The 24,768-nt window shown below is 42.1% G+C and overlaps 1 protein-coding gene and 1 non-coding gene across 2 annotated transcripts in view; both read right to left on the bottom strand.

Moving 5' to 3' along the window:
- Nucleotides 1-364: 364 nt before the first annotated feature.
- The window catches only part of CHMP3 (charged multivesicular body protein 3), an 80,868-nt gene continuing 56,464 nt past the window's right edge, over nucleotides 365-24,768 (bottom strand). Inside the window, exons 4-6 of the mRNA XM_004271588.4 lie at nucleotides 4,519-4,640; nucleotides 1,242-1,356; nucleotides 365-891 (exon numbers count right to left, since the gene is read on the bottom strand). Coding sequence (XP_004271636.2) covers nucleotides 749-891; nucleotides 1,242-1,356; nucleotides 4,519-4,640 — 380 coding nt within the window. The 3' untranslated portion in view covers nucleotides 365-748. The remainder of the gene's footprint in view (nucleotides 892-1,241; nucleotides 1,357-4,518; nucleotides 4,641-24,768) is intronic.
- Nucleotides 8,303-8,409, bottom strand: LOC117201996 (U6 spliceosomal RNA). Its single transcript, XR_004484151.1, has one exon. It is a non-coding gene; the product is annotated as a U6 spliceosomal RNA (small nuclear RNA).

Raw genomic sequence — 24,768 nt, 5'->3', positions numbered from 1 at the left:
AGGCCTCATCTCACAGCTGTCTGCAACTTGCAATGGGAAGGAAAGGGAGGAAAGCTACAGACACACACACACCCCTCAGGACACACATGATATAGTTCCCCAGCCAACAAGACAAAGGGTCACAATTCCCAAGGATACTTTTGCTTACACAGATGACAAAAAGCAGAAGAGTAGCTCGCACAGCACATCTGTGAAGGCTGGGGAGCACAGGGTCCACAGAGCAGAAGCCCTTTCAGCTGAGCTTCTGAATCCCATGTGCCCTGCTATAGCACCTCCTCTTTCCAAGGCCAACATATAAAATAATTTGGGACAGCAAACACCTTGAAAGTTCATTGCACCCAACAATCTACAATGAGACCAAATGTTAAAGCAGAAATTTATTAAAATCCATTTATATAGTGTTTTACAGACAAAAAAAAAATATACAGAGTCCTCAACATTCAGGCAATCGACTCTATTCTCAGAAGTGCTTCGTGAGAAGACACACTTCTTTGCCCTCATCCCCCAAAAGATACTTCTGTTTATTCCCCTGAAAATGATGCATTTATTACACTGCCTCTCAAAACAATTCCATTGAGATCCCCAAACCTCTGCAGAGAGTGAAGAGAGATTAGCAGAGAACGTTCTCCAGAACGCAGTGCCTCACCCAGAGGTGTAGTGCAAGAGATACAGAAAACGGCGGAGGCTTCAAGGAGTGCGCGCCCGGTGACAGGGCCGGAGGAGAGCCTGCGGGCCTGGCTGGGCGGCCCTAGCTGCGGAGTGTGGCCAGACGGGACTGCATGGCCTCCAGGGCCTCTTCCTCCTCCTCATCTTCTGATGCAGCCATCGCTCCTGCAAGTTCAGGCTCTGGGAGGGCATCGGTCACCTTACTAGGTGCTTTGCCCAAGGCCCCTGTAAAGAGACAGCAGGCAGATCAACAAAACATCAGCTTAAGCAAGTGGTCGCTCATTTTCTCTGTCCTCCATACCTGGTTCAGTTTGACAAGAAACAGAAAAGGGGCAATAAAACAGCTGTTTTGGTGGGGTTTTGCTCACTATGACAAATGTGTGCAAACACCAACTTCTAATGATATCAAAGTCATAATAACTAAGGATTTTGATTGTTAGAACTTTGGTTCTAATCTAAAATAACAAATGTAGAAGGGAGTTATAATCTAAAGAAAAAGCTACTAGTTAATCTTGCGGATGCAAGAAGAACGGCCATAAAAGGAGAGGGGAAAGAGGAAGGATCTTGGGTCATACCTGCGGTGATTTCAAACAGAATTTTGTCAATTTCCATTTCTGCTGCTTCTTCCATTTCTTCTTGATCATCCATGCTTTCAAAAGTGTCCTCTAACATCTCTTCTATGATCCCAGCCTAAACACAGAATAAACCATGTCACTTCCCACAACTGTTCTATTCTTTTTTATAAATTTATTTATTTTTTGTTTATTTATTTTTGGCTGCGTTGGGTCTTCATTGCTGCACGCGGGCTTTCTCTAGTTGCAGCAAGCGGGGGCTAGTCTTCGTTGTGGTGTGTGGGCTTCTCATGGCAGTGGCTTCTCGTTGCAGAGCACGGGCTCTAGGCACGCAGGCTCAGTAGTTGTGGCACACGGGCTCAGTGGTCGTGGCTCGCGGGCTCTAGAGCGCAGGCTCAGTAGTTGTGGCGCGTGAGCTTAGTTGCTCCACGACATGTGGGATCTTCCCGGACCAGGGCTCGAACCCATGTCCCCTGCATTGGCAGGCGGATTCTTAACCACTGTGCCACCAGGGAAGCCCCCGCAACTGTTAAATCCATTCCCAGCAGGCGCCCCTATGGGCCCAGCATCAACCGAGCTCTGGTGTCTCCAAGTCCTGTCCACGCTTTCAAGGGCTAAGCCACAGACAGTTGGCTGCAGGCAACACCGCATGCTGTCTGCCCTCTCTGGAGGAAGCAAAAAGCCAAAGGGAAACTGCTCTCCAAATTTAGTACCAAGGTTGGAGGGGGGTGCCTCTATCAGCAGAGCTTCACAAAGTAACTCAGACGGTAACGCAGCACGTGGGGAACAACTTGCTGAGATGAGAGGGTGCTGTCCCGGGAAGCATTTGCCCGGACGTTGCAAATCTATGCATGCAGGAGTTGAAATACAGTATGAAAACTGGCTGGAGTCACGGTAGACACTATGGTAACAAATACCAAGAGCGAGGTGGGGCTCCACGGAACCCCGAAAAGGCCTGTACTTCAGCACATCCAAGTTATAGCTGCTGGCCCAGGGCCTGCAGGGTCCTGGCAAGGATCAACCAATTCACCGAAGCCTGAGAGAACTGATAAGACAGTGTTTCGGGGCCCAACAAGGCAGTGCCTTCCACATTCCCTACCGGAAGCCCTGTGCCTGGTAGCCTGAAGCCAGCCAGTCAGCCTCCTTCGTTCTCAAGAGCACAGCGCCACTGCGGGCACGAGAAAACTGCTCTCCAACACCAGCCAACACAAGCAGACCCTGCGGTCTTCCCGAATGAGCAGTGTCATGCGAGCGCAAGGTCACGTCTGGCAGCTCCAGCCCTGGCTCTCCTGCACTCAGCCAGGGCATGACTCTCGCCGACCATGCTGATGGTATCAGATTTAAAGCAAGCCCTCTCTCCTGCCTGTCCTGCTGTCAGACCACTCAAGTGACTCTTAATGGCATGAATCTAGCTAGTTCCATATTCTGCCCATGCTCAGACCTTTCGCTCCCAACCAAAAGGAACAAATTCACATTCGAGGATACAAGTGGAGCCCTGTGGCCTGGGTGAATGGATCTTAGTGCTGGAGGCTAGTGGAAAAGAGGCTCAATACATACTCACCATCCCAGTTAAAAGAGCCTAGGGCAGACTAACAGCCCTCCACATCCTGGAGGGACAAGTGGCCATTCACTTACACATTCATCCAACCAGCAAACATTTGTCAAATGTATGCCCTGTGCCACACGCCAGGCCAGGGTCTGGGGACAAATGGAATGACTGAGATCATGTCGTTGCCCTCGACACGCTGGGACCCCGCCAGAGGCTTCAGTTTGCACCTGGAGATGCACCCTTGGATGAATTCAGGAAATATTTACTATCTACTACATGCAGGCCCTCCTCCAAATCTATACTATGCTCAGTATTCAGAAACTTTTGTGGAAAAGATCCCAGATTCTAAAAAAAGACTCCACCCCTCAGATCCTGGTGGCTACGTAAGTCAGAGTGAGCAGGCCTGAGTCATTTCAGAATTACCTTGTTGCCCAGTTCTAGATGGACAGGCATCACAACCTGGGCGATGAGACATCCACACGCCACTTGTAAAGGACAGACCCCGCTGACCTGGTGCCCTCCTGATGACTGCCCAAGGATTTCTCATTCCAAAGACCTGGGCTCTGGGCTTTTTATGTTGCCTTTCTTTTCTATCAATTTTCTTCTCCAGTTCCCGTCTCCCATGCCCTAGAGCCCTGTTTAGAACTCAAGTTCATACATAAAATTCCCTAGGAGGAAGGGAGGCAGCTTCTCTGTACAAGCTGCAAACAAGAATTTGAGGTGTACCGTCTGGGCTCTCAGGCCACGGGTTCAAAGTGTGAAACAGCATCTGATGAGGCACCTCTTATCACCATGTCCTCTGAGGCAGCTCAGGCATCTGTGCTCCAACCCCAGATCTGTCACCTCCTACCAAAGTCACTCAGATAAGTTACCTGGCAACTTGAAGACTCAGTTTCCTACTCCTGTATAAAATGGGGGAAAAAATCCCTACCTCCCAAGGTGGCTGGGAGGACTTTCTAGGAGAGCATGTGTGCTGCACCACTGGCAGGTGGGGGCTCAGTAACTACGCCCTGTCCCCCATCTGAAGGCCACCAGGACAGGTCCCTGCCCGGCCCTGATCCCGGGGCACTAGGTGTTTACTGCTTTCTGTTTGGTTCTCAGTTTCCTTTTCTAGTCTAAGACGGGGTCAGCCAACGACAGCCTGCAGGCCAAACCCAAGCCACTGCCTACTTTCATAAACAAAGTTTTGTAAGAACCCAGTCATGACCGTTTGTTTACACGTGATCTACGGCTGCTTTCATGCTACAGGTAGGGCTGAGTAGTTACAACAGAGACGTATGGCCCACCAAGTAGAAACTACATTTACTATCCAGCCCTTTACAAGAAAAGTTTGCCCGTCCCTGGTCTTGACACCTCCCTTGCCAGCTTTGCCAACACTCCCCTGGGACAAACAGAGGAACCTGGGTTTCTTTCTGTTTCCTTGTTCATGTCAGAACCCATAAATCCTAGGTCGCCGAATCCCACGCAGTTGCTTCCTGGGTCTCCCACCTCCCCTAGAGCTCTGGGTATACTCTCGCTTCTCCTAAGGAACACCCTGGCAATCTGACCCAGCCTCTGCCACGCTCAGCTCAGACAGTTTCAACCAATGTTAACAGCTGCTCCTCTGTCCTCAAAATCATTTCTGTCTGGCAACAGTGGCCTGTCTACTCCTGCCCAGCCCCGGCCCTATAGCCCCTGCCGCTTGCTGACTCTTAGCGCTTTGGAACAGGACACAGGGTGGCCCCAGGGCACCTTCATCATCTCTTTGGACAGCTCCCGCATGGTGGCCTGGATTTCTGGGATCTTCACCAGACTCTGCATGGCCTTCATCACTTCTGTGCTCCTCTGCAGGGAACCAGCCACTCGCAAAACCGCTGAAAGGGAAAGATGACAGTCAGGATTGCTCAACAGAATGTGACGCAGGATGGAATAAAGAAAGACAGTCAAGGGCTCCTCTGGTGGCGCAGTGTTGGGAGTCTGCCTGCCGATGCAGGGGACACGGGTTCGTGCCCCGGTCCGGGAAGATCCCACGTGCCGCGGAGTGGCTGGGCCCGTGAGCCATGGCCACTGAGCCTGCGCGTCCGGAGCCTGTGCTATGCAATGGGAGAGGCCACAGCAGTGAGAGGCCCGCGTACCACAAAAAAAAAAAAGAAAAGAAAAGAAAAGAAAGACAGTCAAATCAAAAGCTATTCTAATAAAAGTCAGCAATAGTGGGCGGACTCCCAAAGCTATTTATGTACCTGTAGACTACATTGCTGTCCTTGGACCAAGACTGACTTTCCTAAATTGTGTGCTACTTTGGCTACAATAGGTACAAACTCTCCGAGCACCCACACCAACCAGCTGATCTGGAGAATGGCCTGAAAGCCTGCATCTGACCTTTAGGGAAGGAAGCCAGCTAGGCATGATGTCACCCCCAGGACAAGTCACACACGGGAGGAATGGCTCTAGGCGGGCCTTGCTGGGGCCACACTGGAAAAGAGGCTTTAAGCAACCCAAGCAGTGCTCCCCACACACCAGCCTATGGAGAGTGGCTGCCCGGGAGGGGCCTGCTGCTGGTCCACAGGAAAATGAGAGTGAGTCTGTGTCAGTGTGAGACAGCTACAGCTCATTACAAAAAATGTTCTGTTGTCTGAGATCATACACATACTATATATTCTTTATAAGAAATCGTGGTAGTAACAAATGATCATTTCTCCCCCCTAAAGTCTTTAACATGTCAAAATAAAAGCTGGCAACCCTTCAAATCTGTTTTGAAATTTCCTGAGACTTAAAAGTTCTGAGAAATGCCTCACTTCCAGCTGTTCACCAAAACCGGTGCACAGGGATCCCCAGCTACCCCAGGAATCACCACCAATCCACCTCTGTATAAATCCAGACTCCAGGAAGCTAAGGAAAACAAGGGGCAAGGAAACAAGAGGAACCAGAGAAATGCCTGTCTGACATACATAGCATTTTGTGATTTTTCTAAAGGAGTAAGGAAGTTTTCTAGTTGCAGAGAATACTTCTTTTCCCTTGACACTGAAAAGGGAAAGTAAAATATTTATCTATTTATTAAGATCAGTCTAATTATAGAGAAGAAGTATTAAGAATCTGTATGGCTGAAATAAGCAATAAATTATATATGCCATTATAATGATATAAGAAAGATAGAAATTCTACAATGTTAAAGTTACTATTATTATTGTAAAAAGGTAAGTGATGGGAGGAAGAGAAGAAGGGTAAAAATAAAGCAAATTCCAGGCTTCACTGGTGGCGCAGTGGTTGAGAGTCCGCCTGCCGATGCAGGGGGACACGGGTTCGTGCCCCGGTCCGGGAAGATCCCACATGCCGCGGAGCAGCTGGGCCCGTGAGCCATGGCCGCTGAGCCTGCGCGTCTGGAGCCTGTGCTCTGCAACAGGAGAGGCCACGACAGTGAGGCCCGTGTACCGCAAAAAAAATAAAAATAAAAATAAAAAAGTTTAAAAAAAATAAAGCAAACTTCATATAGTTCTGCTTGAATGATACAAGTTTGATGTCTACACAGGCATATGTTTTATCCTAATTTGCATCCTGAGTCTGTATCCCAGAGAGAGGGGCTGAATATGACATGTGTTCAATAAACTTTTTTGAATTAGTAAAAATAAAAACACAAAAACTCAAAACCAAGAAGATACATATTGATACATGAGAAAAGTAAAATACTGGACCAAAATGTATTTTCTATATTCCACAAGGAAAAAGCACACGTGGCAGAAAAAATAATTTTATAAATAAAAATAGTGACCCCCCACAAGAGAATGAGAAGACAAGCCAAAAGCTGGAAGAAAATATTTTCATTAGACATTTCTGATAAAGGACTATTATCTAACATATACAAAGAACTCTTAAAGCTCATCAATAAGAAAATGAACAACTCAATCAAAAACGGGCAGAAGACCTAAACAGACAACTCACCAAAGAAGATATACAGATGGCAAAAAAGCACATAAAAAGATGTTCAACATCCTATGTCATTAGGGAAATGCAAATTAAAACAACAATAAGATACCAGCATACACCTATTAGAATGGTCAAAATCCAAAACACTGACAACACCAAATGCTGGTGAGGATGTGGAGCAATAGGAACGCTCAGTCATTGCTGATGGGAATGAAAAATGGTACAGCCACTTTGGAAGACAGTTTGTCAGTTCCTTACAAAACTAAACATACTCTATTTTTTTTTAACATCTTTATTGGAGTATAATTGCTTTACAATGGTGTGTTAGTTTCTGCTGTATAACAAAGTGAATCAGCTATATGTATACATATATCCCCATATCTCCTCCCTCTTGCATCTCCCTCCCTCCCACCCTCCCTAGCCCACCCCTCTAGGTGGACACAAAGCACCAAGCTGATCTCCCTGTGCTATGCAGCTGCTTCCCACTAGCTATCTGTTTTACATTTGGTAGTGTATATATGTCCATGCCACTCTCTCACTTCGTCCCAGCTTACCCTTCCCCCTCCCCGTGTCCTCAAGTCCATTCTCTTGTCTGCGTCTTTATTCCTGTCCTGCCTCTAGGTTCTTCAGAACTTTTTTTTTTTTAGATTCCATAAATATGTGTTAGCATATGGTATTTGTTTTTCTCTGAGTTCACTCTGTATGACAGTCTCTAGGTCCATCCACCTCACTACAAATATCTCAATTTCATTTCTTTTTATGGCTGAGTAATATTCCATTGTATATATGTGCCACATCTTCTTCATCCATTCATCTGTCAATGGATGCTTAGGTTGCTTCCATGTCCTGGCTACATACTCTTACCATATGATCCAGCAATAGCCCTCCTTGGTATTTATTCAAAGGAGTTAAAAACTTATGTCCACACAAAAACTTGCACATGGACGTTTATGGCAGCTTTATTCGTAATTGCCAAAACTCGGAAGTAACTAAGATATTGCTTGTAAGTGAACAATAATAATGGATAAATGAAGTGTGGTACATCCACACAATGAATATTATTCAGCACTAAGAAGAAATGAGCTATCAAGTCATGAAAAGACCTGGAGAAACCTTACATGCATATTACTAAGTGAAAGAAATCAATCTAAAAGGCAACATACTGCATGATTCCAATGATATGACATTCTGGAAAAGAGAAAATTATGGAGACAGTAAAAAGGTTGCCAGGGGTTAAGGGTGGGAGGGATGAATAGGCAGATCACAGAAAAATTTTAGCTGTATATATTTCACAATAAAATAAGAATCTCCAAAATAAAAAGGTTAATATTCTACAGAAAACATTAATAAGTTAGCATTATAAAAACTAGCTGACATTTAAACTTAGAAAGACCAAAGTCACACAGAGGGGGTTGTGAAACACAATGAGTAGCGCTTCATGGTTACAGCTCTTTGTGCTCAGCTCCTCCCCAGCAGCCCCGCCCAGGCCTCCTGCAGGCCCTCCAGTGTCCCAGGCTCCCTCCACCTTCAGGGCCTCCCTCTGCACAGTGCCAGGGCCCCCTGACATCTCTAGAGAGTGGGGACTTGGTGGGCGGATTTCCTTTTTGTTTGTTCTTCAAATACGGTACCCTTCATGAATTTGCACGTCATCCTTGTTCAGAGGCCATGTTGACCTTCTCAGTAAGGTTCCCATTTTGGTACCTGTGCTGCCCAAGACAGCACTAGGTTTGTTTTTTATTTGGAGGTGGACTCACGATTTTATTCCCAGTGCCTAGCACTGTGCCCTCACACAGCTGACACTCAAATATTTGTTGAATGAACCAATGAATGGTTGAAAACAACAGAGAACTATGATATTCAAACTGGGTAAAGAAATTAAACATATTAGTGTCTTAATAGTAAACAGCACTGAGGTGGTTTTATAAAGACTCAAGTGGTCCTACATAAAATGACATATTTAGTATTAGGTCAGAAATAGGTTTTTCCTTTTTTGTACTGACCACAAAAATTCCAGAACATTTCTTTACAGAAATAAGTAAAACAGTAACCAATTTCAGATGGCAAAAGGAGGGTGAGAGAGCTCAACAGAAACTAGCTCTCCTCAAGTTTTCAATTACAGACACAGTATGACTGCATACTTGTGACAAAAACAGATCAGTAGATGTAGTAAAAGAAACTAAAACCAAAAACAACATAAACGGATTTAAAGAGATTAATGTTTTAGCATTTCATTGTGAAGAATTTCAAACATACACAAAGTAGGCAAGTGTCATTTCACCAAAAGAGACACGATGGCAAATAAGCATATGAAAAAATGTTCCTAATCATCAACCATTAGGGAAATACAAATTAAAACAACAATCAGATAGCTCTACACGCCCATCAGAATGGCTAAAAGAAAAAATAGTGACACCACCCAATTTTTTTGTTTGTTTTGTTTTCAAATTTTTATTGCCAGAGATTTAGTCTATTAGGCATGGTGCCCTTGACTTTTATTTTTTTTTTAAACATCTTTATTGGAGTATAATTGCTTTACAATGGTGTGTTAGTTTCTGCTGTATAACAAAGTGAATCAGCTATATGTATACATATATCCGCCTATCCCCTCCTTCTTGCAACTCCCTCTCACCCTCCCTAGCCCACCCCTCTAGGTGGTCACAAAGCACTGAGCTGATCTTCCTGTGCTATGCAGCTGCTTTCCACCAGCTATCTATTTTACATTTGTTAGTGTATGTATGTCCATGCCATTCTCTCACTTAGTCCCAGCTTACCCTTCCCCCTCCCCGTGTCCTCAAGTCCATTCTCTACGTCTGTGTCTTTATTCCTGTCCTGCCCCAAGATTCATCAGAACCATTTGTTTTTTTTAGATTCCATATATATGTGTTAGCATACGGTATTTGTTTTTCTCTTTCTGACTTACTTCACACTGTATGAAGACTCTAGGTCCATCCACCTCACTACAAATAACTCAATTTCATTTCTTTTTATGGCTGAGTAGTATTCCACTGCATACATGTGCCACATCTTCTTTATCCATTCATCGGTCGATGGACACTTAGGTTGCTTCTATGCCCTGTCTATTGTAAATGGTGCTGTAATGAACATTGTGGTACATGACTCTTTCTGAATTATGGTTTTCTCAGGGTATATGTCCAGTAGTAGGATTGCTGGGTCGCATGGTAGTTCTATTTTTAGTTTTTAAAGGAATCTCCATACTGTTCTCCATAGTCGCTGTATCAATTTACATTCCTATCAACAGTGCAAAAGGGTTTCCTTTTCTCCACACCCTCTACAGCATTTATTGTTTGTATATTTTTTGATGATGGCCATTCTGACCAGTGTGAGGTGATACCTCATTGTAGTTTTGATTTGCATTTCTCTAATGACCACTGACGTTGACCATCCTTTCATGTGTCTGTTGGCAATCTGTATGTCTTCTTTGGAGAAATGTCTATTTAGGTCTTTTGCCCATTTCTGGTTGTACTGTTTGTTTTTTTGATATTGAGCTGCTTGTATATTTTGGAGATTAATCCTTTGTCGCTTCATTTGCAAATATTTTCTCCCATTCTGAGGGTTCTCGTTTCCTCTTGTTTATGGTTTCCTTTGCTGTGCAAAAGCTTCTAAGTTTCATTAGGTCCCATTTATTTATTTTTGTTTTTATTTCCATTTTTCTAGGAGGTAGGTCAAAAAGGATCTTGCTGTGATTTATATCATAGAGTGTTCTGCCTGTTTTCCTCTAAGAGTTTGATGGTGTCTGGCCTTACACTTAGGCCATTTTGAGTTTATTTTTGCGTATGGTGTTAGGGAGTGTTCTAATTTCATTCTTTTACATGTAGCTGTCCAGTTTTCCCAGCACCACTTATTGAAGAGGCTGTCTTTTTTTTTTTTTTTTTAATTTTTTTATTTATTTATTTTTATTTTTGGCTGTGTTGGGTCTTCGTTTCTGTGCGAGGGCTTTCTCTAGTTGTGGCGAGCGAGGGCCACTCTTCATCGCGGTGCGTGGGCCTTTCACTGTCACGGCCTCTCTTGTTGCGGGGCACAGGCTCCAGACACGCAGGCTCAGTAGTTGTGGCTCACGGGCCTAGTTGCTCTGTGGCATGTGGGATCTTCCCAGACCAGGGTTCGAACCCGTGTCCCCTGCATTGGCAGGCAGATTCTCAACCACTGCACCACCAGGGAAGCCCTGAAGAGGCTGTCTTTTCTCCATCGTATATTCTTGCCTCCTTTATCAAATATAAGGTGACCATATGTGCGGGGGTTTATCTCTGGGCTTTCTATCCTGTTCCATTGATCTATACTTCTGTTTTTGTGCCAGTACCATACTGTCTTGATTACTGTAGCTTTGTAGTACAGTCTTAAGTCAGCGAGCCTGATTTCTCCAGCTCCATTTTTCTTGCTCAAGATTGGTTTGGCTATTCGGGGTCTTTTGTGTTTCCATACAAATTGTGAAATTTTTTGTTCTAGTTCTGTGAAAAATACCATTGGTAGTTTGATAGGGATTGCATTGAATCTGTAGATTGCTTTGGTTGGTATAGTCATTTTCCCAATGTTGGTTCTTCCAATCCAAGAACACAGTATATCTCTCCATCTGTTTGTGTCATCTTTGATTTCTTTCATCAGTGTCTTATAGTTTTCTGAGTACAGGTCTTTTGTCTCCTTAGGTAGGTTTATTCCTAGATATTTTATCCTTTTTGTTGCAGTGGTAAATGTGAGTGTTTCCTTAATTTCTCTTTCAGATTTTTCATCTTTAGTGTATAGGAATGAAAGAGATACCTGTGCATTAATTTTGTATCCTGCTACTTTACCAAATTCATTGATTAGCTCTAGTAGTTTTCTGGTAGCATCTTTGGATTCTCTATGTACACTATCATGTCATCTCCAAACAGTGACAGTTTTACTTCTTCTTTTCTGATGTGGATTCCTTTTATTTCTTTTTCTTCTCTGATTGCTATGGTGAAAACTTCCAAAACTATGTTGAATAATAGTGGTGAGAGTGGGCAACCTTGTCTTGTTCCTGATCTTAGTGGAAATGGTTTCAGCTTTTCACCATTGAGAACGATGTTGGCTGTGGGTTTGTCATATATGGTCTTTATTATGTTGAGGTAAGTTCCCTTTATGCTTACTTTCTGGAGGGTTTTTATCATAAATGGGTGTTGAATTTTGTTGAAAGCTTTTTTTGCATCTATTGAGATCGTCATATCATTTTTATCCTTCAATTTGTTAATATGGTATATTACATGGATTGATTTGCGTATATTGAAGAATCTTTGCATTCTTGGGATAAAACCCACTTGATCACAGTGTATGATCCTTTTAATGTGCTCTTGGATTCTGTTTGCTAGTATTTTGTTGAGGATTTTTGCATCTATGTTTATCAGAGATATTGGTCTTTACTTTTCTTTTTTTATAGTATCTTTGTCTGGTTTTGGTATCAGCGTGATGGTGGCCTCCTAGAATGAGTTTGGGAGTGTTCCTCCCTCTGCTATACTTTGGACGAGTTTGAGAAGGATAGGTGTTAGCACTTCTCTAAATGTTTAATAGAAATAGCCATCCGATCCTGGGCATTTGTTTGTTGCAAGATTTTTAATCACAGTTTCAATTTCAGTGCTTGTGATTGGTCTGTTTATATTTTCCATTTCTTCCTGGTTCAGTCTCAGAAGGTTTTGCTTTTCTAAGAATTTGTCCATTTCTTCCACGTTGTCCATTTTATTGGCATACAGTTGCTTGTAGTAATCTCTCATGATCCTTTGTATTTCTGCAGTGTCAGTTGTTACTTCTTTTTCATTTCTAATTTTACTGATTTCAGTCTTCTCCCTCTTTTTCTTGATGAGTCTAGCTAATGGTTTATCAATTTTGTTTATCTCTCGAAGAACCAGGTCTTAGTTTTATTAATCTTTGCTATTGTTTCCTTCATTTCTTTTTCATATAGTTCTGATCTGATCTTTATGATTTCTTTCCTTCTGCTAACTTTGGGTTTTTTTTTCGTTCTTCTTTCTCTAATTGCTGTAGGTTTTTAGGTTGTTTATTTGAGATTTTACTTGTTTCTTGAGGTAGGATTGTACTGCTATAAACTTCCCTCTTAGAACTGCTTTTGCTACATCCATTGGTTTTGAGTCATACTGTTTTCATTGTCATTTGTTTCTAGGTATTTTTTCATTTCTTTAGTGATCTCTTGGTTATTTAGTAGCGTATTGTTTAGCCTCCATGTGTTTGTATTTTTTACAGTTTTTTTCATCTAATTGATATCTAGTCTCAGAGCGCTGTGATCAGAAAATATACTTGATACGATTTCAATTTTCTTAAATTTACCAAGGCTTGATTTGTGACCCAAGATATGATCTATCCTGGAGAATGTTCCATGAGCACTTGAGAAGAAAGTGTATTCTGTTGTTTTTGGATAGAATGTCCTATAAATATCAATTAAGTCCATCTTGTTTAATGTGTAATTTAAAGCTTGTGTTTCCTTATTTATTTTCATTTTGGATGATCTGTCCATTGGTGAAAGTGGGGTGTTAAAATCTCCTACTATTACTGTGTTACTGTCGATTTCCCCTTTTATGGCTATTAGCATTTGCCTTATGTATTGAGGTGCTCCTATGCTGGGTGCATAAATATTCACAGTTGTTATATCTTCTTCTTGGATTGATCCCTTGATCATTATGTAGTGTCCTTTTTTTCTTGTAAAAGTCTTTATTTTAAAGTCTATTTTGTCTGATATGAGAATTGCTACTCCAGCTTTCTTCTGATTTCCATTTGCATGAAATACCTTTTTCCATCCCCTCATTTTCAGTCTGTATGTGTCTCTAGGTCTGAAGTGAGTCTTTGTAGACAGCATATATACGGGTCCTGTTTTTGTATCCATTCAGCCAGTCCGTCTTTTGGTTGGAGCATTTAATCCATTTACATTTAAGGTAATTATCATTATGTATGTTCCTACTACCATTTTCTTAATTGCTTTGAGTTTGTTTTTGTAGGTCTTTTCTTTCTCTTGTGTTTCCTGCCTAGAGAAGTTCCTTTAGCATTTGTTGTAAAGCTGGTTTGGTGGTGCTGAATTCTCTTAGCTTTTGCTTGTCTGTAAAGGTTTTAATTTCTCTGTCAAATCTGAATGAGATCCTTGCTGGGTAGAGTAATCTTGGTTGTAGGTTTTTCTCCTTCATCACTTTAAATATGTCCTGCCACTCCCTTCTGGCTTGCAGAGTTTCTGCTGAAAGATCAGCTGTTAACCTTATGGGGATTCCCTTGTATGTTATTTGTTGCTTTTCCCTTACTACTTTTAATATTTTTTCTCTGTATTTAGTTTTTGATAGTTTGGTTAATATGTGTCTTGGTGTGTTTCTCCTTGGATTTATCCTGTATGGGACTCTCTGCACTTCCTGGACTTGAGTGACTATTTCCTATTCCATGTTAGGGAACTTTTTTTTTTTTTTTTAAACATCTTTATTGGAGCATAATTGCTTTACAATGGTATGTTAGTTTCAGCTTCACAACAAAATGAATCAGTTATATATATACATATGTTCCCATATCTCTTCCCGCTTGCGTCACCCTCCCTCCCACCTTCCCTATCCCACCCCTCTAGGTGGTCACAAAGCACCGAGCTGATCTCCCTGTGCTATGCGGCTGCTTCCCACTAGCTATCTACCTTACGTTTGGTAGTGTATACATGTCCATGCCTCTTTATTGCTTTGTCACCGTTTACCCTTCCCCCTCCCCATAGCCTTTTTGACTATTATCTATTCAAATATTTTCTCAGTCCCTTTCTTTTTCACTTCTTCTTCTGGGACCCCTGTAATTTGAATGCTGACACAGTTAATGCTGTCCCAGAGGTCTCTGAGACTGTCCTCAATTCTTTTCATTCTTTTTTCTTTATTCTGCTCTGTGGTAGTTAATTCCACTATTTTATCTTCCCGGTCACTTATCCGCTCTTCAGCCTCAGCTATTCTTCTATTGATTCCTTCTAGAGATTTTTTAATTTCATCTATTGTGTTGTTCGTTTGTTTGCTCTTTAATTCTTCTAGGTCCTTGTTAAACGTTTCTTGTATTTTCTCCATTCTATTTCCAAGATTTTGGATCATGTTCACTATCATTACTCTGAGTTCTTTTTCGTCAGGTAGAATGCCTATTTCCTCTTCATTTGTTTGGTCTGGTGGGTTTTTACTCTTCTCCTTCATCTGCTGCCTATTTCTCTGTCTTATCATTTTGCTTATCTTACTGTGTTTGGGGTCTCCTTTTCGCAGGCTGCAGGTTTGCAGTTCCTGTTGTGTTTGGTGTCTGCCCCAGTGGCTAAGGTTGGCTCAGTGGGTTCTGTAGGCTTCCTGGTGGAGGAGACTGGTGCCTGTGTTCTGGTGGATGAGGCTGGATCTTGTCTTTCTGTTGGGCAGGACTGAGTCTGGTGGTGTGTTTTGGGGTGTCTGTGAAGTTATGATTTTAGGCAGCATCCCTGCTAATAGGTGGAGCTGTGTTTCTGTCTTGCTAGTTGTTTGGCATGGGGTGTCCAGCACTGGAGCTTGCTGGTCATTGAATGGAGCTGGGTCTTAGTGTTGAGTGGGAGATCTCTAGGAGAGCTCTCATTGATTGCTATTACATGGTTTCAGGAGGTCTCTGTTGGTCCAATGTCCTGAACTCGGTCTCCCACCTCAGAGGCTCAGGCCTGACACCCACCGGAGCACCAAGACCCTGTGTGCCACATGGCTCCAATCTGCTGAAACTGGAACCTGGTGCACAGGTGATGGGAATGCAAAATGGTACAGCTGCTGTAGAAAACAGTCTGGCAGTTCCCACCACTCCCTGGGAGATGGGAGACCAGCCTGGGGTCCAAGTCGTGGGCGCGGCAGGCTCACTTCTCTCCTCACCCGGCTCCAGCCCTCCTCAGCCCACCCAATTTTGAGGATGCAGAAAAACTGGATCACTCATACACTGGCAGGTGGGAATTTTAAATGGTACCAGCACTCTGGACAACAGCTTGACAGTTTCTGATATGCAACCATAAAACCCAGCAATTGTTCTACTGGCCAGTTATCCCAGAGAAGTGAAGACTTATGTTCAAGCAAAAATCTACACACATTTATAGCAGCTTTATTCATAGTAGCTGATAACTGGAAACAACCCAAATATCCTTCAGGTGAATGGTTAATCAAACTGTGGTATATCCGTACCATGGAATACTACTCAGCAAGATAAAAAAGCAATGAACTACTGATACATGCAAAAACCTGGGTTAACTGCCAGAGAATTACACTGAGTGAAAAAAAGTCAATCTAAGGGGGTGTTGGGTAAAATAGGTGAAGGTGATTAAGAGGTACAAACTTCCAGTTATAAAATAAATAAGTCATGGGGATGTCATGTACAGCACAGGGAATTATAGTCAAAAATATTGCAATAACTTTGTAGGGTGACAGACAGTTACTAGATTTATTGAGGTGATCAAGTTGTAAAGTATATAAATGTCAAATCACTATGCTGTACATCTGAAACTAGTGTAATATTATATGCCAATTATACTTCAATTAAAAAAAAAGAAGAAAAAGAGGAAAAAAAGCCAATCCCAAGAGATTACATCCAGTCTGATTCCTACATAACATTCTTGAAATGATAAAATTATAAAATGAAGAACAAATTAGTGATTGCCAGATATAAGGAGGGGGGTGGGGATGGGAGGGAAGTGGGTTTGGTTACAGAAGCGCAGCATGAGAGATCCCTGGAGTGATGGAAACTGGAAGCATTCTAAAGCTTGACTGTATCAGTGCTGACTGCCTGGTTGTGATACCTACTTTAACTCTGCAAGATGTTACCACTGGGGAAAATGGGTAAAGGGTATACACAGAATCTTTCTATTATTTCTTACAACTTCATGTATGTGAATCTATTAACTCTCTAAAAACTTAATTTAAAAAAACCCTGAGAAGAGTATATAAAAACAAACAACATTATGTTTCCATGCCTGCTAGAGACACAAATGAAAAAAAAATACACATAAAAATACAAGTTCTAAAACAAACAGCCCAAACAAAAAATGGGTGGAAGATCTAAATAGACATTTCTGAAAAGAAGACATTCAGATTTGAAAAGCACATGAAAAGATGCTCAACATCACTAATTATTAGAGCCTGAAACTAACACAACGTTGTAAATCATCTATACTCCAATAAAAAATTTTAAAAAGAGGAGATCTCTGAGAAAAAAATACAAGTTCTGCTATGAATATTATAATAACAATAACCAAATATGGAAACAAAGTATCTAAATACAGACTTCACTTCATAATCAGTAGATCCAAAGACCAATAGACATAGTCTGAAAAGAAACTGACGCCAGGGCTTCCCTGGTGGCGCAGTGGTTAAGAATCCGCCCGCCAATACAGGGGACACGGGTTCAAGCCCTGGTCCAGGAAGATCCCACATGCCACAGAGCCACTAAGCCCATGCACCAAAACTACTGTGCCTGTGCTCTAGAGCCCGCAAGCCACAACTACTGAGCCCGTGTGCCACAACTACTGAGCCCGTGTGCCACAACTACTGAAGCCTGTGTGCCTAGAGCCCGTGCTCCACAACAAGAGAAGTCACCACAATGAGAAGTCTGCATTCCGCAACCAAGAGCAGCCCCCACTCGCCGCAACTAGAGAAAGCCTGTGCGCAGCAACGAAGACCCAACGCAGCCAAAAAGTAAACTAAATACATTTATAAAAAAATTAAAAAATAAGACCTTAAAAAAAAAAAAACCTGACGCCAGTAATTAAAGCAACAAAACCACAAAGCTCCTTCTACTTATCACGGGTTCCTGTGGCAATTACAGTTAAATTAAAAAATCAGAAAAAAATTAAATATTAAAAATGGCATCACCAGCAAAATGCAGCTCCCTGATAGCAAGGGCCCAGGAGAGCAAACACTCACAAACTAGACTGACTGGTTTTTAAAAGCCATCTTAAATATGGCAATTATAAGCAGAATGAATACAATTATAAGAAAATATGGAATCTTAACAATCACATTTCACAGAAGTGACAAGTGAAAGCTCAGAGAAGTGATATTAAAAACATTCAAGCCTCGGGATTTCCCTGGTGGTCCAGTAGTTAAGACTCCGTGCTCCCAATGCAGGGGGCCCGGGTTGGATCCCTGGTCAGGGAACTAAGATCCCACATGCATGCCGCAACTAAAGATCCCTCCCACACGTGGCAATGAAGATCCCGAGTGCTGCAACTAAGACCCAGTGCAGCCAAATAAATAAATAAATATTTTTTAAAAAACCAAACATTCAAGCCTCGAAAGTATCTTTGAATAAGACACTTCTTCCTTATAACAAAGTTAAGAAAAACAGTCATATTAAGAAATAAAGAAGGGAAAGATAAAAATTAAAAGGAAAAGAAAACAGTACAAACATTCCATAATATGGGGAACCCAAACCAAAGGCCATAAAAGGGAATTACAGTCATAAAAAAATTATTGGAGCCATGCACATTTGGGAAACTTTCAAAAAAATTCTTTTAAATAAATTTATTTCTGGCTGCGATGGGTTTTCATTGCTGCGAGTGGGCTTTCTCTAGTTGCAGCAAGCAGGGGATACTCTTCCTTGTGGTATGCGGGCTTCTCACTGCAGTGGCTTCTCTTGTTGCCGAGCATGGGCTCTAGGCGCGTGGGCTTCAGTAGTTGTGGCACACGGACTCTAGAGCGCAGGCTCAGTAGTTGTGGCGCACGGGCTTAGTTGCTCCATTCCATGTGGGATCTTCCCGGACTAGGGCTCGAACCCATGTCCCCTGCATTGGCAGGCGGATTCTTAACCACTGAGCCACCAGGGAAGTTCCAAACTCTCAAAATGTAAAGTGAAGTTTACTTATAATTTATAGGCTACCATTTGGAAAACTAATTTGAAGCAGTTTATTAAAAAGTCATGTATAGCAGGTATGATAAAATAAATACAAAGACTCGAAAGAGTGAGTTGACTCCATAAACGTAGGTCAGCAATGGTGTGAATAATGGTGGGGCTGGACAATTCTTTGTTGTAGGAGGCTGTTTTATGCTTTCTAGGACATTAGCAGCATCCCTGGCTCCTACTGACTAGATGCCGGTAGCAACACCCTACCTTGCCTAGTTGTGACAACCAAAATGCTACACTGTCAAATGTCCTCTGAAGGGCAAAATTGCTCCCTGTTGGGAATCACTGACCTGGGCTAGTAAAGCTCCTGCAACTGAGAATAAACTTAGCTTTGAGCATTTCAACAGCTAAGGCACGAAGGTTAGTAGGGGGTTTAGGACACTCACCTGTAGAAGCATACTATCTTACTAGGAAAGATCATTTTTTCCAGCACTAGGCTCCAAGATAAATTTTGTACCACGATCTTTACTGACTGTACCAGTAACTATCAAATTTATAGAAATATTCATCCTATGGCTGTTTCTTATCCATTAAAAAAAAAAAAGCAAAAGAATACTATGAAAGCACAGCTTGGCAAAGGTATTTCTATAGGAAGCAAAACAGAGGGCTGGAATTGTGGCTTTCTGATGATCCCGCTTGCTGCAGGGATAAAAAGGGCTTTAAATTCTACAGAGACGCTGTCTCCAGTCACTCTCACCTAATGCCAATCACGGGCTCTTACACTACATTTACAGCTGAGTAAAGTAAGTATTTATATGAATAATGACTAAAATCAAATATAAAACAACGGAAACAATCAATCTGTTAGGGAGATAGATTTTTTTCACCCTTTAAAAAATTTCTCTTAATATTGTATTTTGTTTGTGCAAAGGAAAAATATTTCATTTGAAAAAGACAATTTGCTCTATAGAATTTGAATTTGTAAAAAATTTTGAGGGAAAACATTTAAAACCATTGTTAAACATCAGTATGGACAACAGTAACACAGATATGTATTTATTTTAGAAGACTACTATTGTTCAGGAGGCCTTAAAGAAACTGAATTTAATCTTACATATGTTATATCACTGTTAACCATTAAATGTCAAGTAAAGGGGAAAATATGTTCCTATTTGTTTAAGGGCTTTGACTTGTAGACCTGGGTAATAAATAAATGTGTGTGTGTGTATGAAATGACATACTGTTAGACTAAATATATATATTTAGGTGGTACTCTAATAGAAGTTACTGTTGGACAAGAGGGCTGAGGGCACGACAAGGGAAATGGTGAACATTTACTTTTTATTTTATATATTTCTGTAGTATTTTTTTAAACAGTAAGCCTGCATAACTTAAATTACAAATACTAAAGAATTAAGAAAAACGTGTTTTGATTCAACATCGTGTTTTGATTCAACATTCAAAGCATCACGTTTTACCTGAAAGATCCATACTTTGCAAACTCGCTTTGAAGTGCGCTAATCAGAGCTAGGAAACAAAGCAAAGAAACACAACAAAGAAGGAAATAGCAGCAGGTACAGAGGTAAGAGGAGCCGCCCTGGCCTGGCTCTCCATTTTCACTACCTCCCTCGCCCCTCTAGTCACTCTGCCCCCAGCACCCAAGAGCTTAGAGCTCCCCTTCAGTCTCTGCTGCCAGGACCCCATCATGGCCCCAACACCTGGGGCTGCCTCACTTTTTAAAAAAAATTTGGGGGTGGCAAAATAACCATAACATAAAATTTACTGTTTTAACCATTTTTAAGTGTACAGTTCAGTGGCATTAGGTACATCTGTATTGTTGTGCAACCATCACCATCATCCATTTCCAAAACTTTTTCATCTTCCCAAATTGAAATTCTGTCCTCATTAAACTCTTAACTCCCCATCTTCCCTCCCTCCAACTCCTGGCAACCACCATACTACTTTCTGGCTCTATGATTTTGACTATTCTATGTACCTCACAGAAGCAGAATCACTTTTGTGACAGGCATATTTCACTTAGCATAATGTCTTCAATGTTCATCCATGTTGTAACATGTCAGAACTTCCTTTTTTAAAAAAAAAATTATTTATTTGACTGCATCGGGTCTTAGTTGTGGCACACAGGATCTTTCATTCCGGCATATGGGCTTCTTCTAGAGCACATGGGCTTAGTTGCCCCACAGCATGTGGGATCTTAGTTCCCCGACCAGGGATCGAACCCATGTCCCCTGCACTGGAAGGAGGATTCTTAACCACTGGACCACCAGTGAAGTCCCTTCCTTCTTTTTTAGGGCTGAATAATATTCCGTTGTGTGTATTATATACCATGTTTTGTTTATCCATTCATCCTTCAATACACTTGGGCTGCCTTTACCTTCTGCCTATTATAAATAACACTGTTATGAACAGGGATGTACAAATATCTGAGTCCCTGCTTCCAATTCTTACTTACCCAGAAGTGGAATTTCTGGATCATTTGATAATTCTATTTCCTGCCCCACCTTTTTACCTGTCTCTTAACTTTCTCCCCCAACCAAAACATACTCATCATCTGTCTTGTTCTGCAAGAAACTGCTGTCAGAATGCTATCACTTGGAAAACATCTAATCATGACAAACGTATTAAGAGCTGACAAGGCTTAACATATGACCCCTCCCAGGGACATCTGCATTTGAATAGAGGAATAGCTTTAAAAATTAAATATTTATTTATTTATTTTTGGCTGTGTTGGGTCTTAGTTGCAGCGTGTGGGCTCCTTGTTGTGGCTGACAGGCTTCTCACTAGTTGTGGACCACGTGCTCAGCAGTTGCAGCGCACAGGCTTAGTTCCCAGACCAGGGCTCGAACCCGTGTCCCCTGCATTGGAAGGCGGATTCTTAACCACTGGACCATCAAGCAAGTCCCAAATAGAGGAACATCTTAAGGAGAAGGAATGACTTCATCAAATGGTGGCTTTTCAAACAACAACAGGCTTGGGGTGGGACGGGGGACACTGGAGGTCAAAACAGACAAACCTCTCAGGAACTCGTGTCACAGTATTTCTAGTGTTCTCTTTTCTCACTCCCAAAATGTAGACTCCTCCCTTCCGCTCCGTTCTGGGTTCTATCATCAGTTACCTTCTCTGTTGTATTTAACTTGCCAACAGACAACATCCAACTATAAACCCTCTCAACAACCGCCTCCCTGGGGATCCTCCTGCCAGGCACCATGCTCAGGAGCTGGGGAAGCAGGGTGACTCTCATGGAGCCCGTCTGGACAGCCCCAGATGGAGTCTCCTGTCTCTCTTAGGCCTGTTCCTCCCTCTGGGCTCAGTGTCTTTTAATGCCCTTCAGTCTTTCCAGGGTCAAGGGTTTGGAGCACCTCAGGCTTATTTCTGCCTTCACCATGTCCACTTAACTCTGCACCCACAACAGTTCTCCAGTGTGCTCTCTCCCACTCATCCCACCAGACTAACCCATCCAGGCCCTGCCCATCCCCTCTCGGGTCCTCCCACCTCCCGCCTGGCTGCATCTGCAGCCTGTGCTTACAGTGCGTGAGGCTCCCCACTGCCTAGGAAATGAAGTCACCGTTCCTCAGCCGAACTCCCCAAACTCTGACTCCAAATTACCTTTCTAGCCTCACCTCCCACTGCCCCTGTCATGCACTCTTGTCGGACTGGATCGAGGGCTGTTTGCTGAACACAGCGTGAACTACCTTACCTGTGCCTCTGTGCCCCCAATCCCTCTACCCAGACACCTCTCTGGTTCTCCCACATGGCCCTCCCTCTGAACTCCCACTGCAGTTTATCTGCAGCACCTCCAGAGCACATCTCAATCTGAACTTGTCTATGAAAAGCACTGCTCTCCTAACAGCTGTCACAACTGTCTTCTTCAGCTGCCTGCTCATCCTCTCCGGTCATCCCTCCCCCTTGCTCCCAGGTACCCCAACCTCCCAGAACCTCCTTCAGTGTCTGAAGACACAGTTCTTTGTGGCCCCAGGGCCTTCACACATGCCGGCTAACACTCTGGTTGGAACCAGGTTATCCCCTGCCCCAACGCTTAATTACTCATCCTCCTTCAGATATCATCATGGCATGAAAGGAGCCACCCTTGAGTGCATTTCCCTTTTACACTCTCCTAGTGCCCATCACAGTTTGCATTTATAAATATCCATTTATTTGATTATTTAATTTATTGTTTTATTAGGTATGTTTATTTTTATTAAAAGTATCTGTTTTTTGCTTTTCACTCCATAGCTGAGGCCAATGACTGCCTATAATGTTCACTATTTTATCCCTGCTCCCCAGCAATATATCTGGCACATAATAGGGGCTAAAAGAAATGGATTTATTACATGAATTATCATTTTTCTCTTTGTAGCTTAGGCTACCTGCCTGAGAAGACTGGGGAAGTTCCTCATGAAACCTACACTTAATCCAGCCTCCCCACTCTCTTACCTCCCTTTCACTCCTTCTTAAAAAAGAGGAGATGGGGAGAAGAAGCTCTGAGAAACAATGCAAGGAACATAAGAAAAAACATTTTTAAAGATTATCAAGGGTACAGGCACTAGTCCCCTCCACCAGGAAGCCTACACAACCCAATGAACCAACCTTAGCCACTGGGGACAGACACCAAAAACAACGGGAACTATGAACCTGTGGCCTGCGAAAAGGAGACCCAAAACACAGTACGTTAAGCAAAATGAGAAGGTGGAGAAACACACAGCAGATGAAGGAGCAAGGCAAAAACCCACCAGACCTAACAAATGAAGAGGAAATAGGCAGTCTACCTGAAAAAGAATTCAGAATAATGATAGTAAAGATGATCCAAAATCCTGGAAATAGAATGGAGAAAATACAAGAAACGTTTAACAAGGATCTAGAAGAACTAAAGAGCAAACAAAGAGTGATGAACAACACAATAAATGAAATTAAAAATTCTCTACAAGGGATCAATAGCAGAATAACTGAGGCAGAAGAACGGATAAGTGACCTGGAATATAAAATAGTGGAAATAACTACTGCAGAGCAGAATAAAGAAAAAAGAATCAAAAGAATTGAGGACAATCTCAGAGACCTCTGGGACAACATTAAACGCACCAACATTCGAATTATAGGGGTCCCAGAAGAAGAGAAAAAGAAAGGGACTGAGAAAATATTTGAGGAGATTATAATTGAAAACTTCCCTAATATGGCAAAGGAAATAGTTAATCAAGCCCAGGAAGCACAGAGAGTCCCATACAGGATAAATCCAAGGAGAAACACGCCAAGACACATATTAATGAAACAATCAAAAATTAAACACAAAGAACAAAGGGAAAAACAACAAATAACACATAAGGAAATCCCCATAAGGTTAGCAGCTGATCTTTCAGCAGAAACTCTGCAAGCCAGAAGGGAGTGGCAGGACATATTAAAAGTGATGAAGGAGAAAAACCTACAACCAAGATTACTCTACCCAGCAAGGATCTCATTCAGATTTGACGGAGAAATTAAAACTTTTACAGACGAGCAAAAGCTAAGAGAATTCAGCACCACCAAACCAGCTTTACAACAAATGCTAAAGGAACTTCTCTAGGCAGGAAACACAAGAAAAGGAAAAGACCTACAATAATAAACCCAAAACAATTAAGAAAATGGTAATAGGAACATACATATCGATAATTACCTTAAATGTAAATGGATTAAATGCTCCAACCAAAAGACATTGATTGGCTGAATGGATACAGAAAAAAGACCCGTATATATGCTGTCTACAAGAGACCCACTTCAGACCTAGGGACACATACAGACTAAAAGTGAGGGGATGGAAAAACATATTCCATGCAAATGGAAATCAAAAGAAAGCTGGAGTAGCAATTCTCTTATCAGACAAAACAGACATTAAAACAAAGACTATTACAAGAGACAAAGGAGGACACTACATAATGATCAAGGGATCAATACAAGAAGATATAACAATTGTAAATATTTATGTACCCAACATAGGAGCACCTCAATACATAAGACAAATGCTAACAGCCATAAAAGGGGAAATCGACAGTAGCACAGTAATAGTAGGGGACTTTAGCACCCCACTTTCACCAATGGACAGATCATCCAAAATGAAAATAAATAAGGAAACACAAGCTTTAAATTACACATTAAACAAGATGGACTTAATTGATACTTATAGGACATTCCATCCAAAAACAACAGAATACACATTATCCTCAAGTGCTCATGGAACATTCTGCAGGATAGATCATATCTTGGGTCACAAATCAAGCCTTGGTA

Source organism: Orcinus orca, chromosome 13 (assembly GCF_937001465.1).
Source record: "Orcinus orca chromosome 13, mOrcOrc1.1, whole genome shotgun sequence".
NCBI classification, from domain to species: Eukaryota; Metazoa; Chordata; class Mammalia; order Artiodactyla; family Delphinidae; genus Orcinus; species Orcinus orca.
The sequence above is the reverse complement of the archived record's forward strand: the minus strand, read 5'-3'. Positions and strand labels throughout refer to the sequence as shown.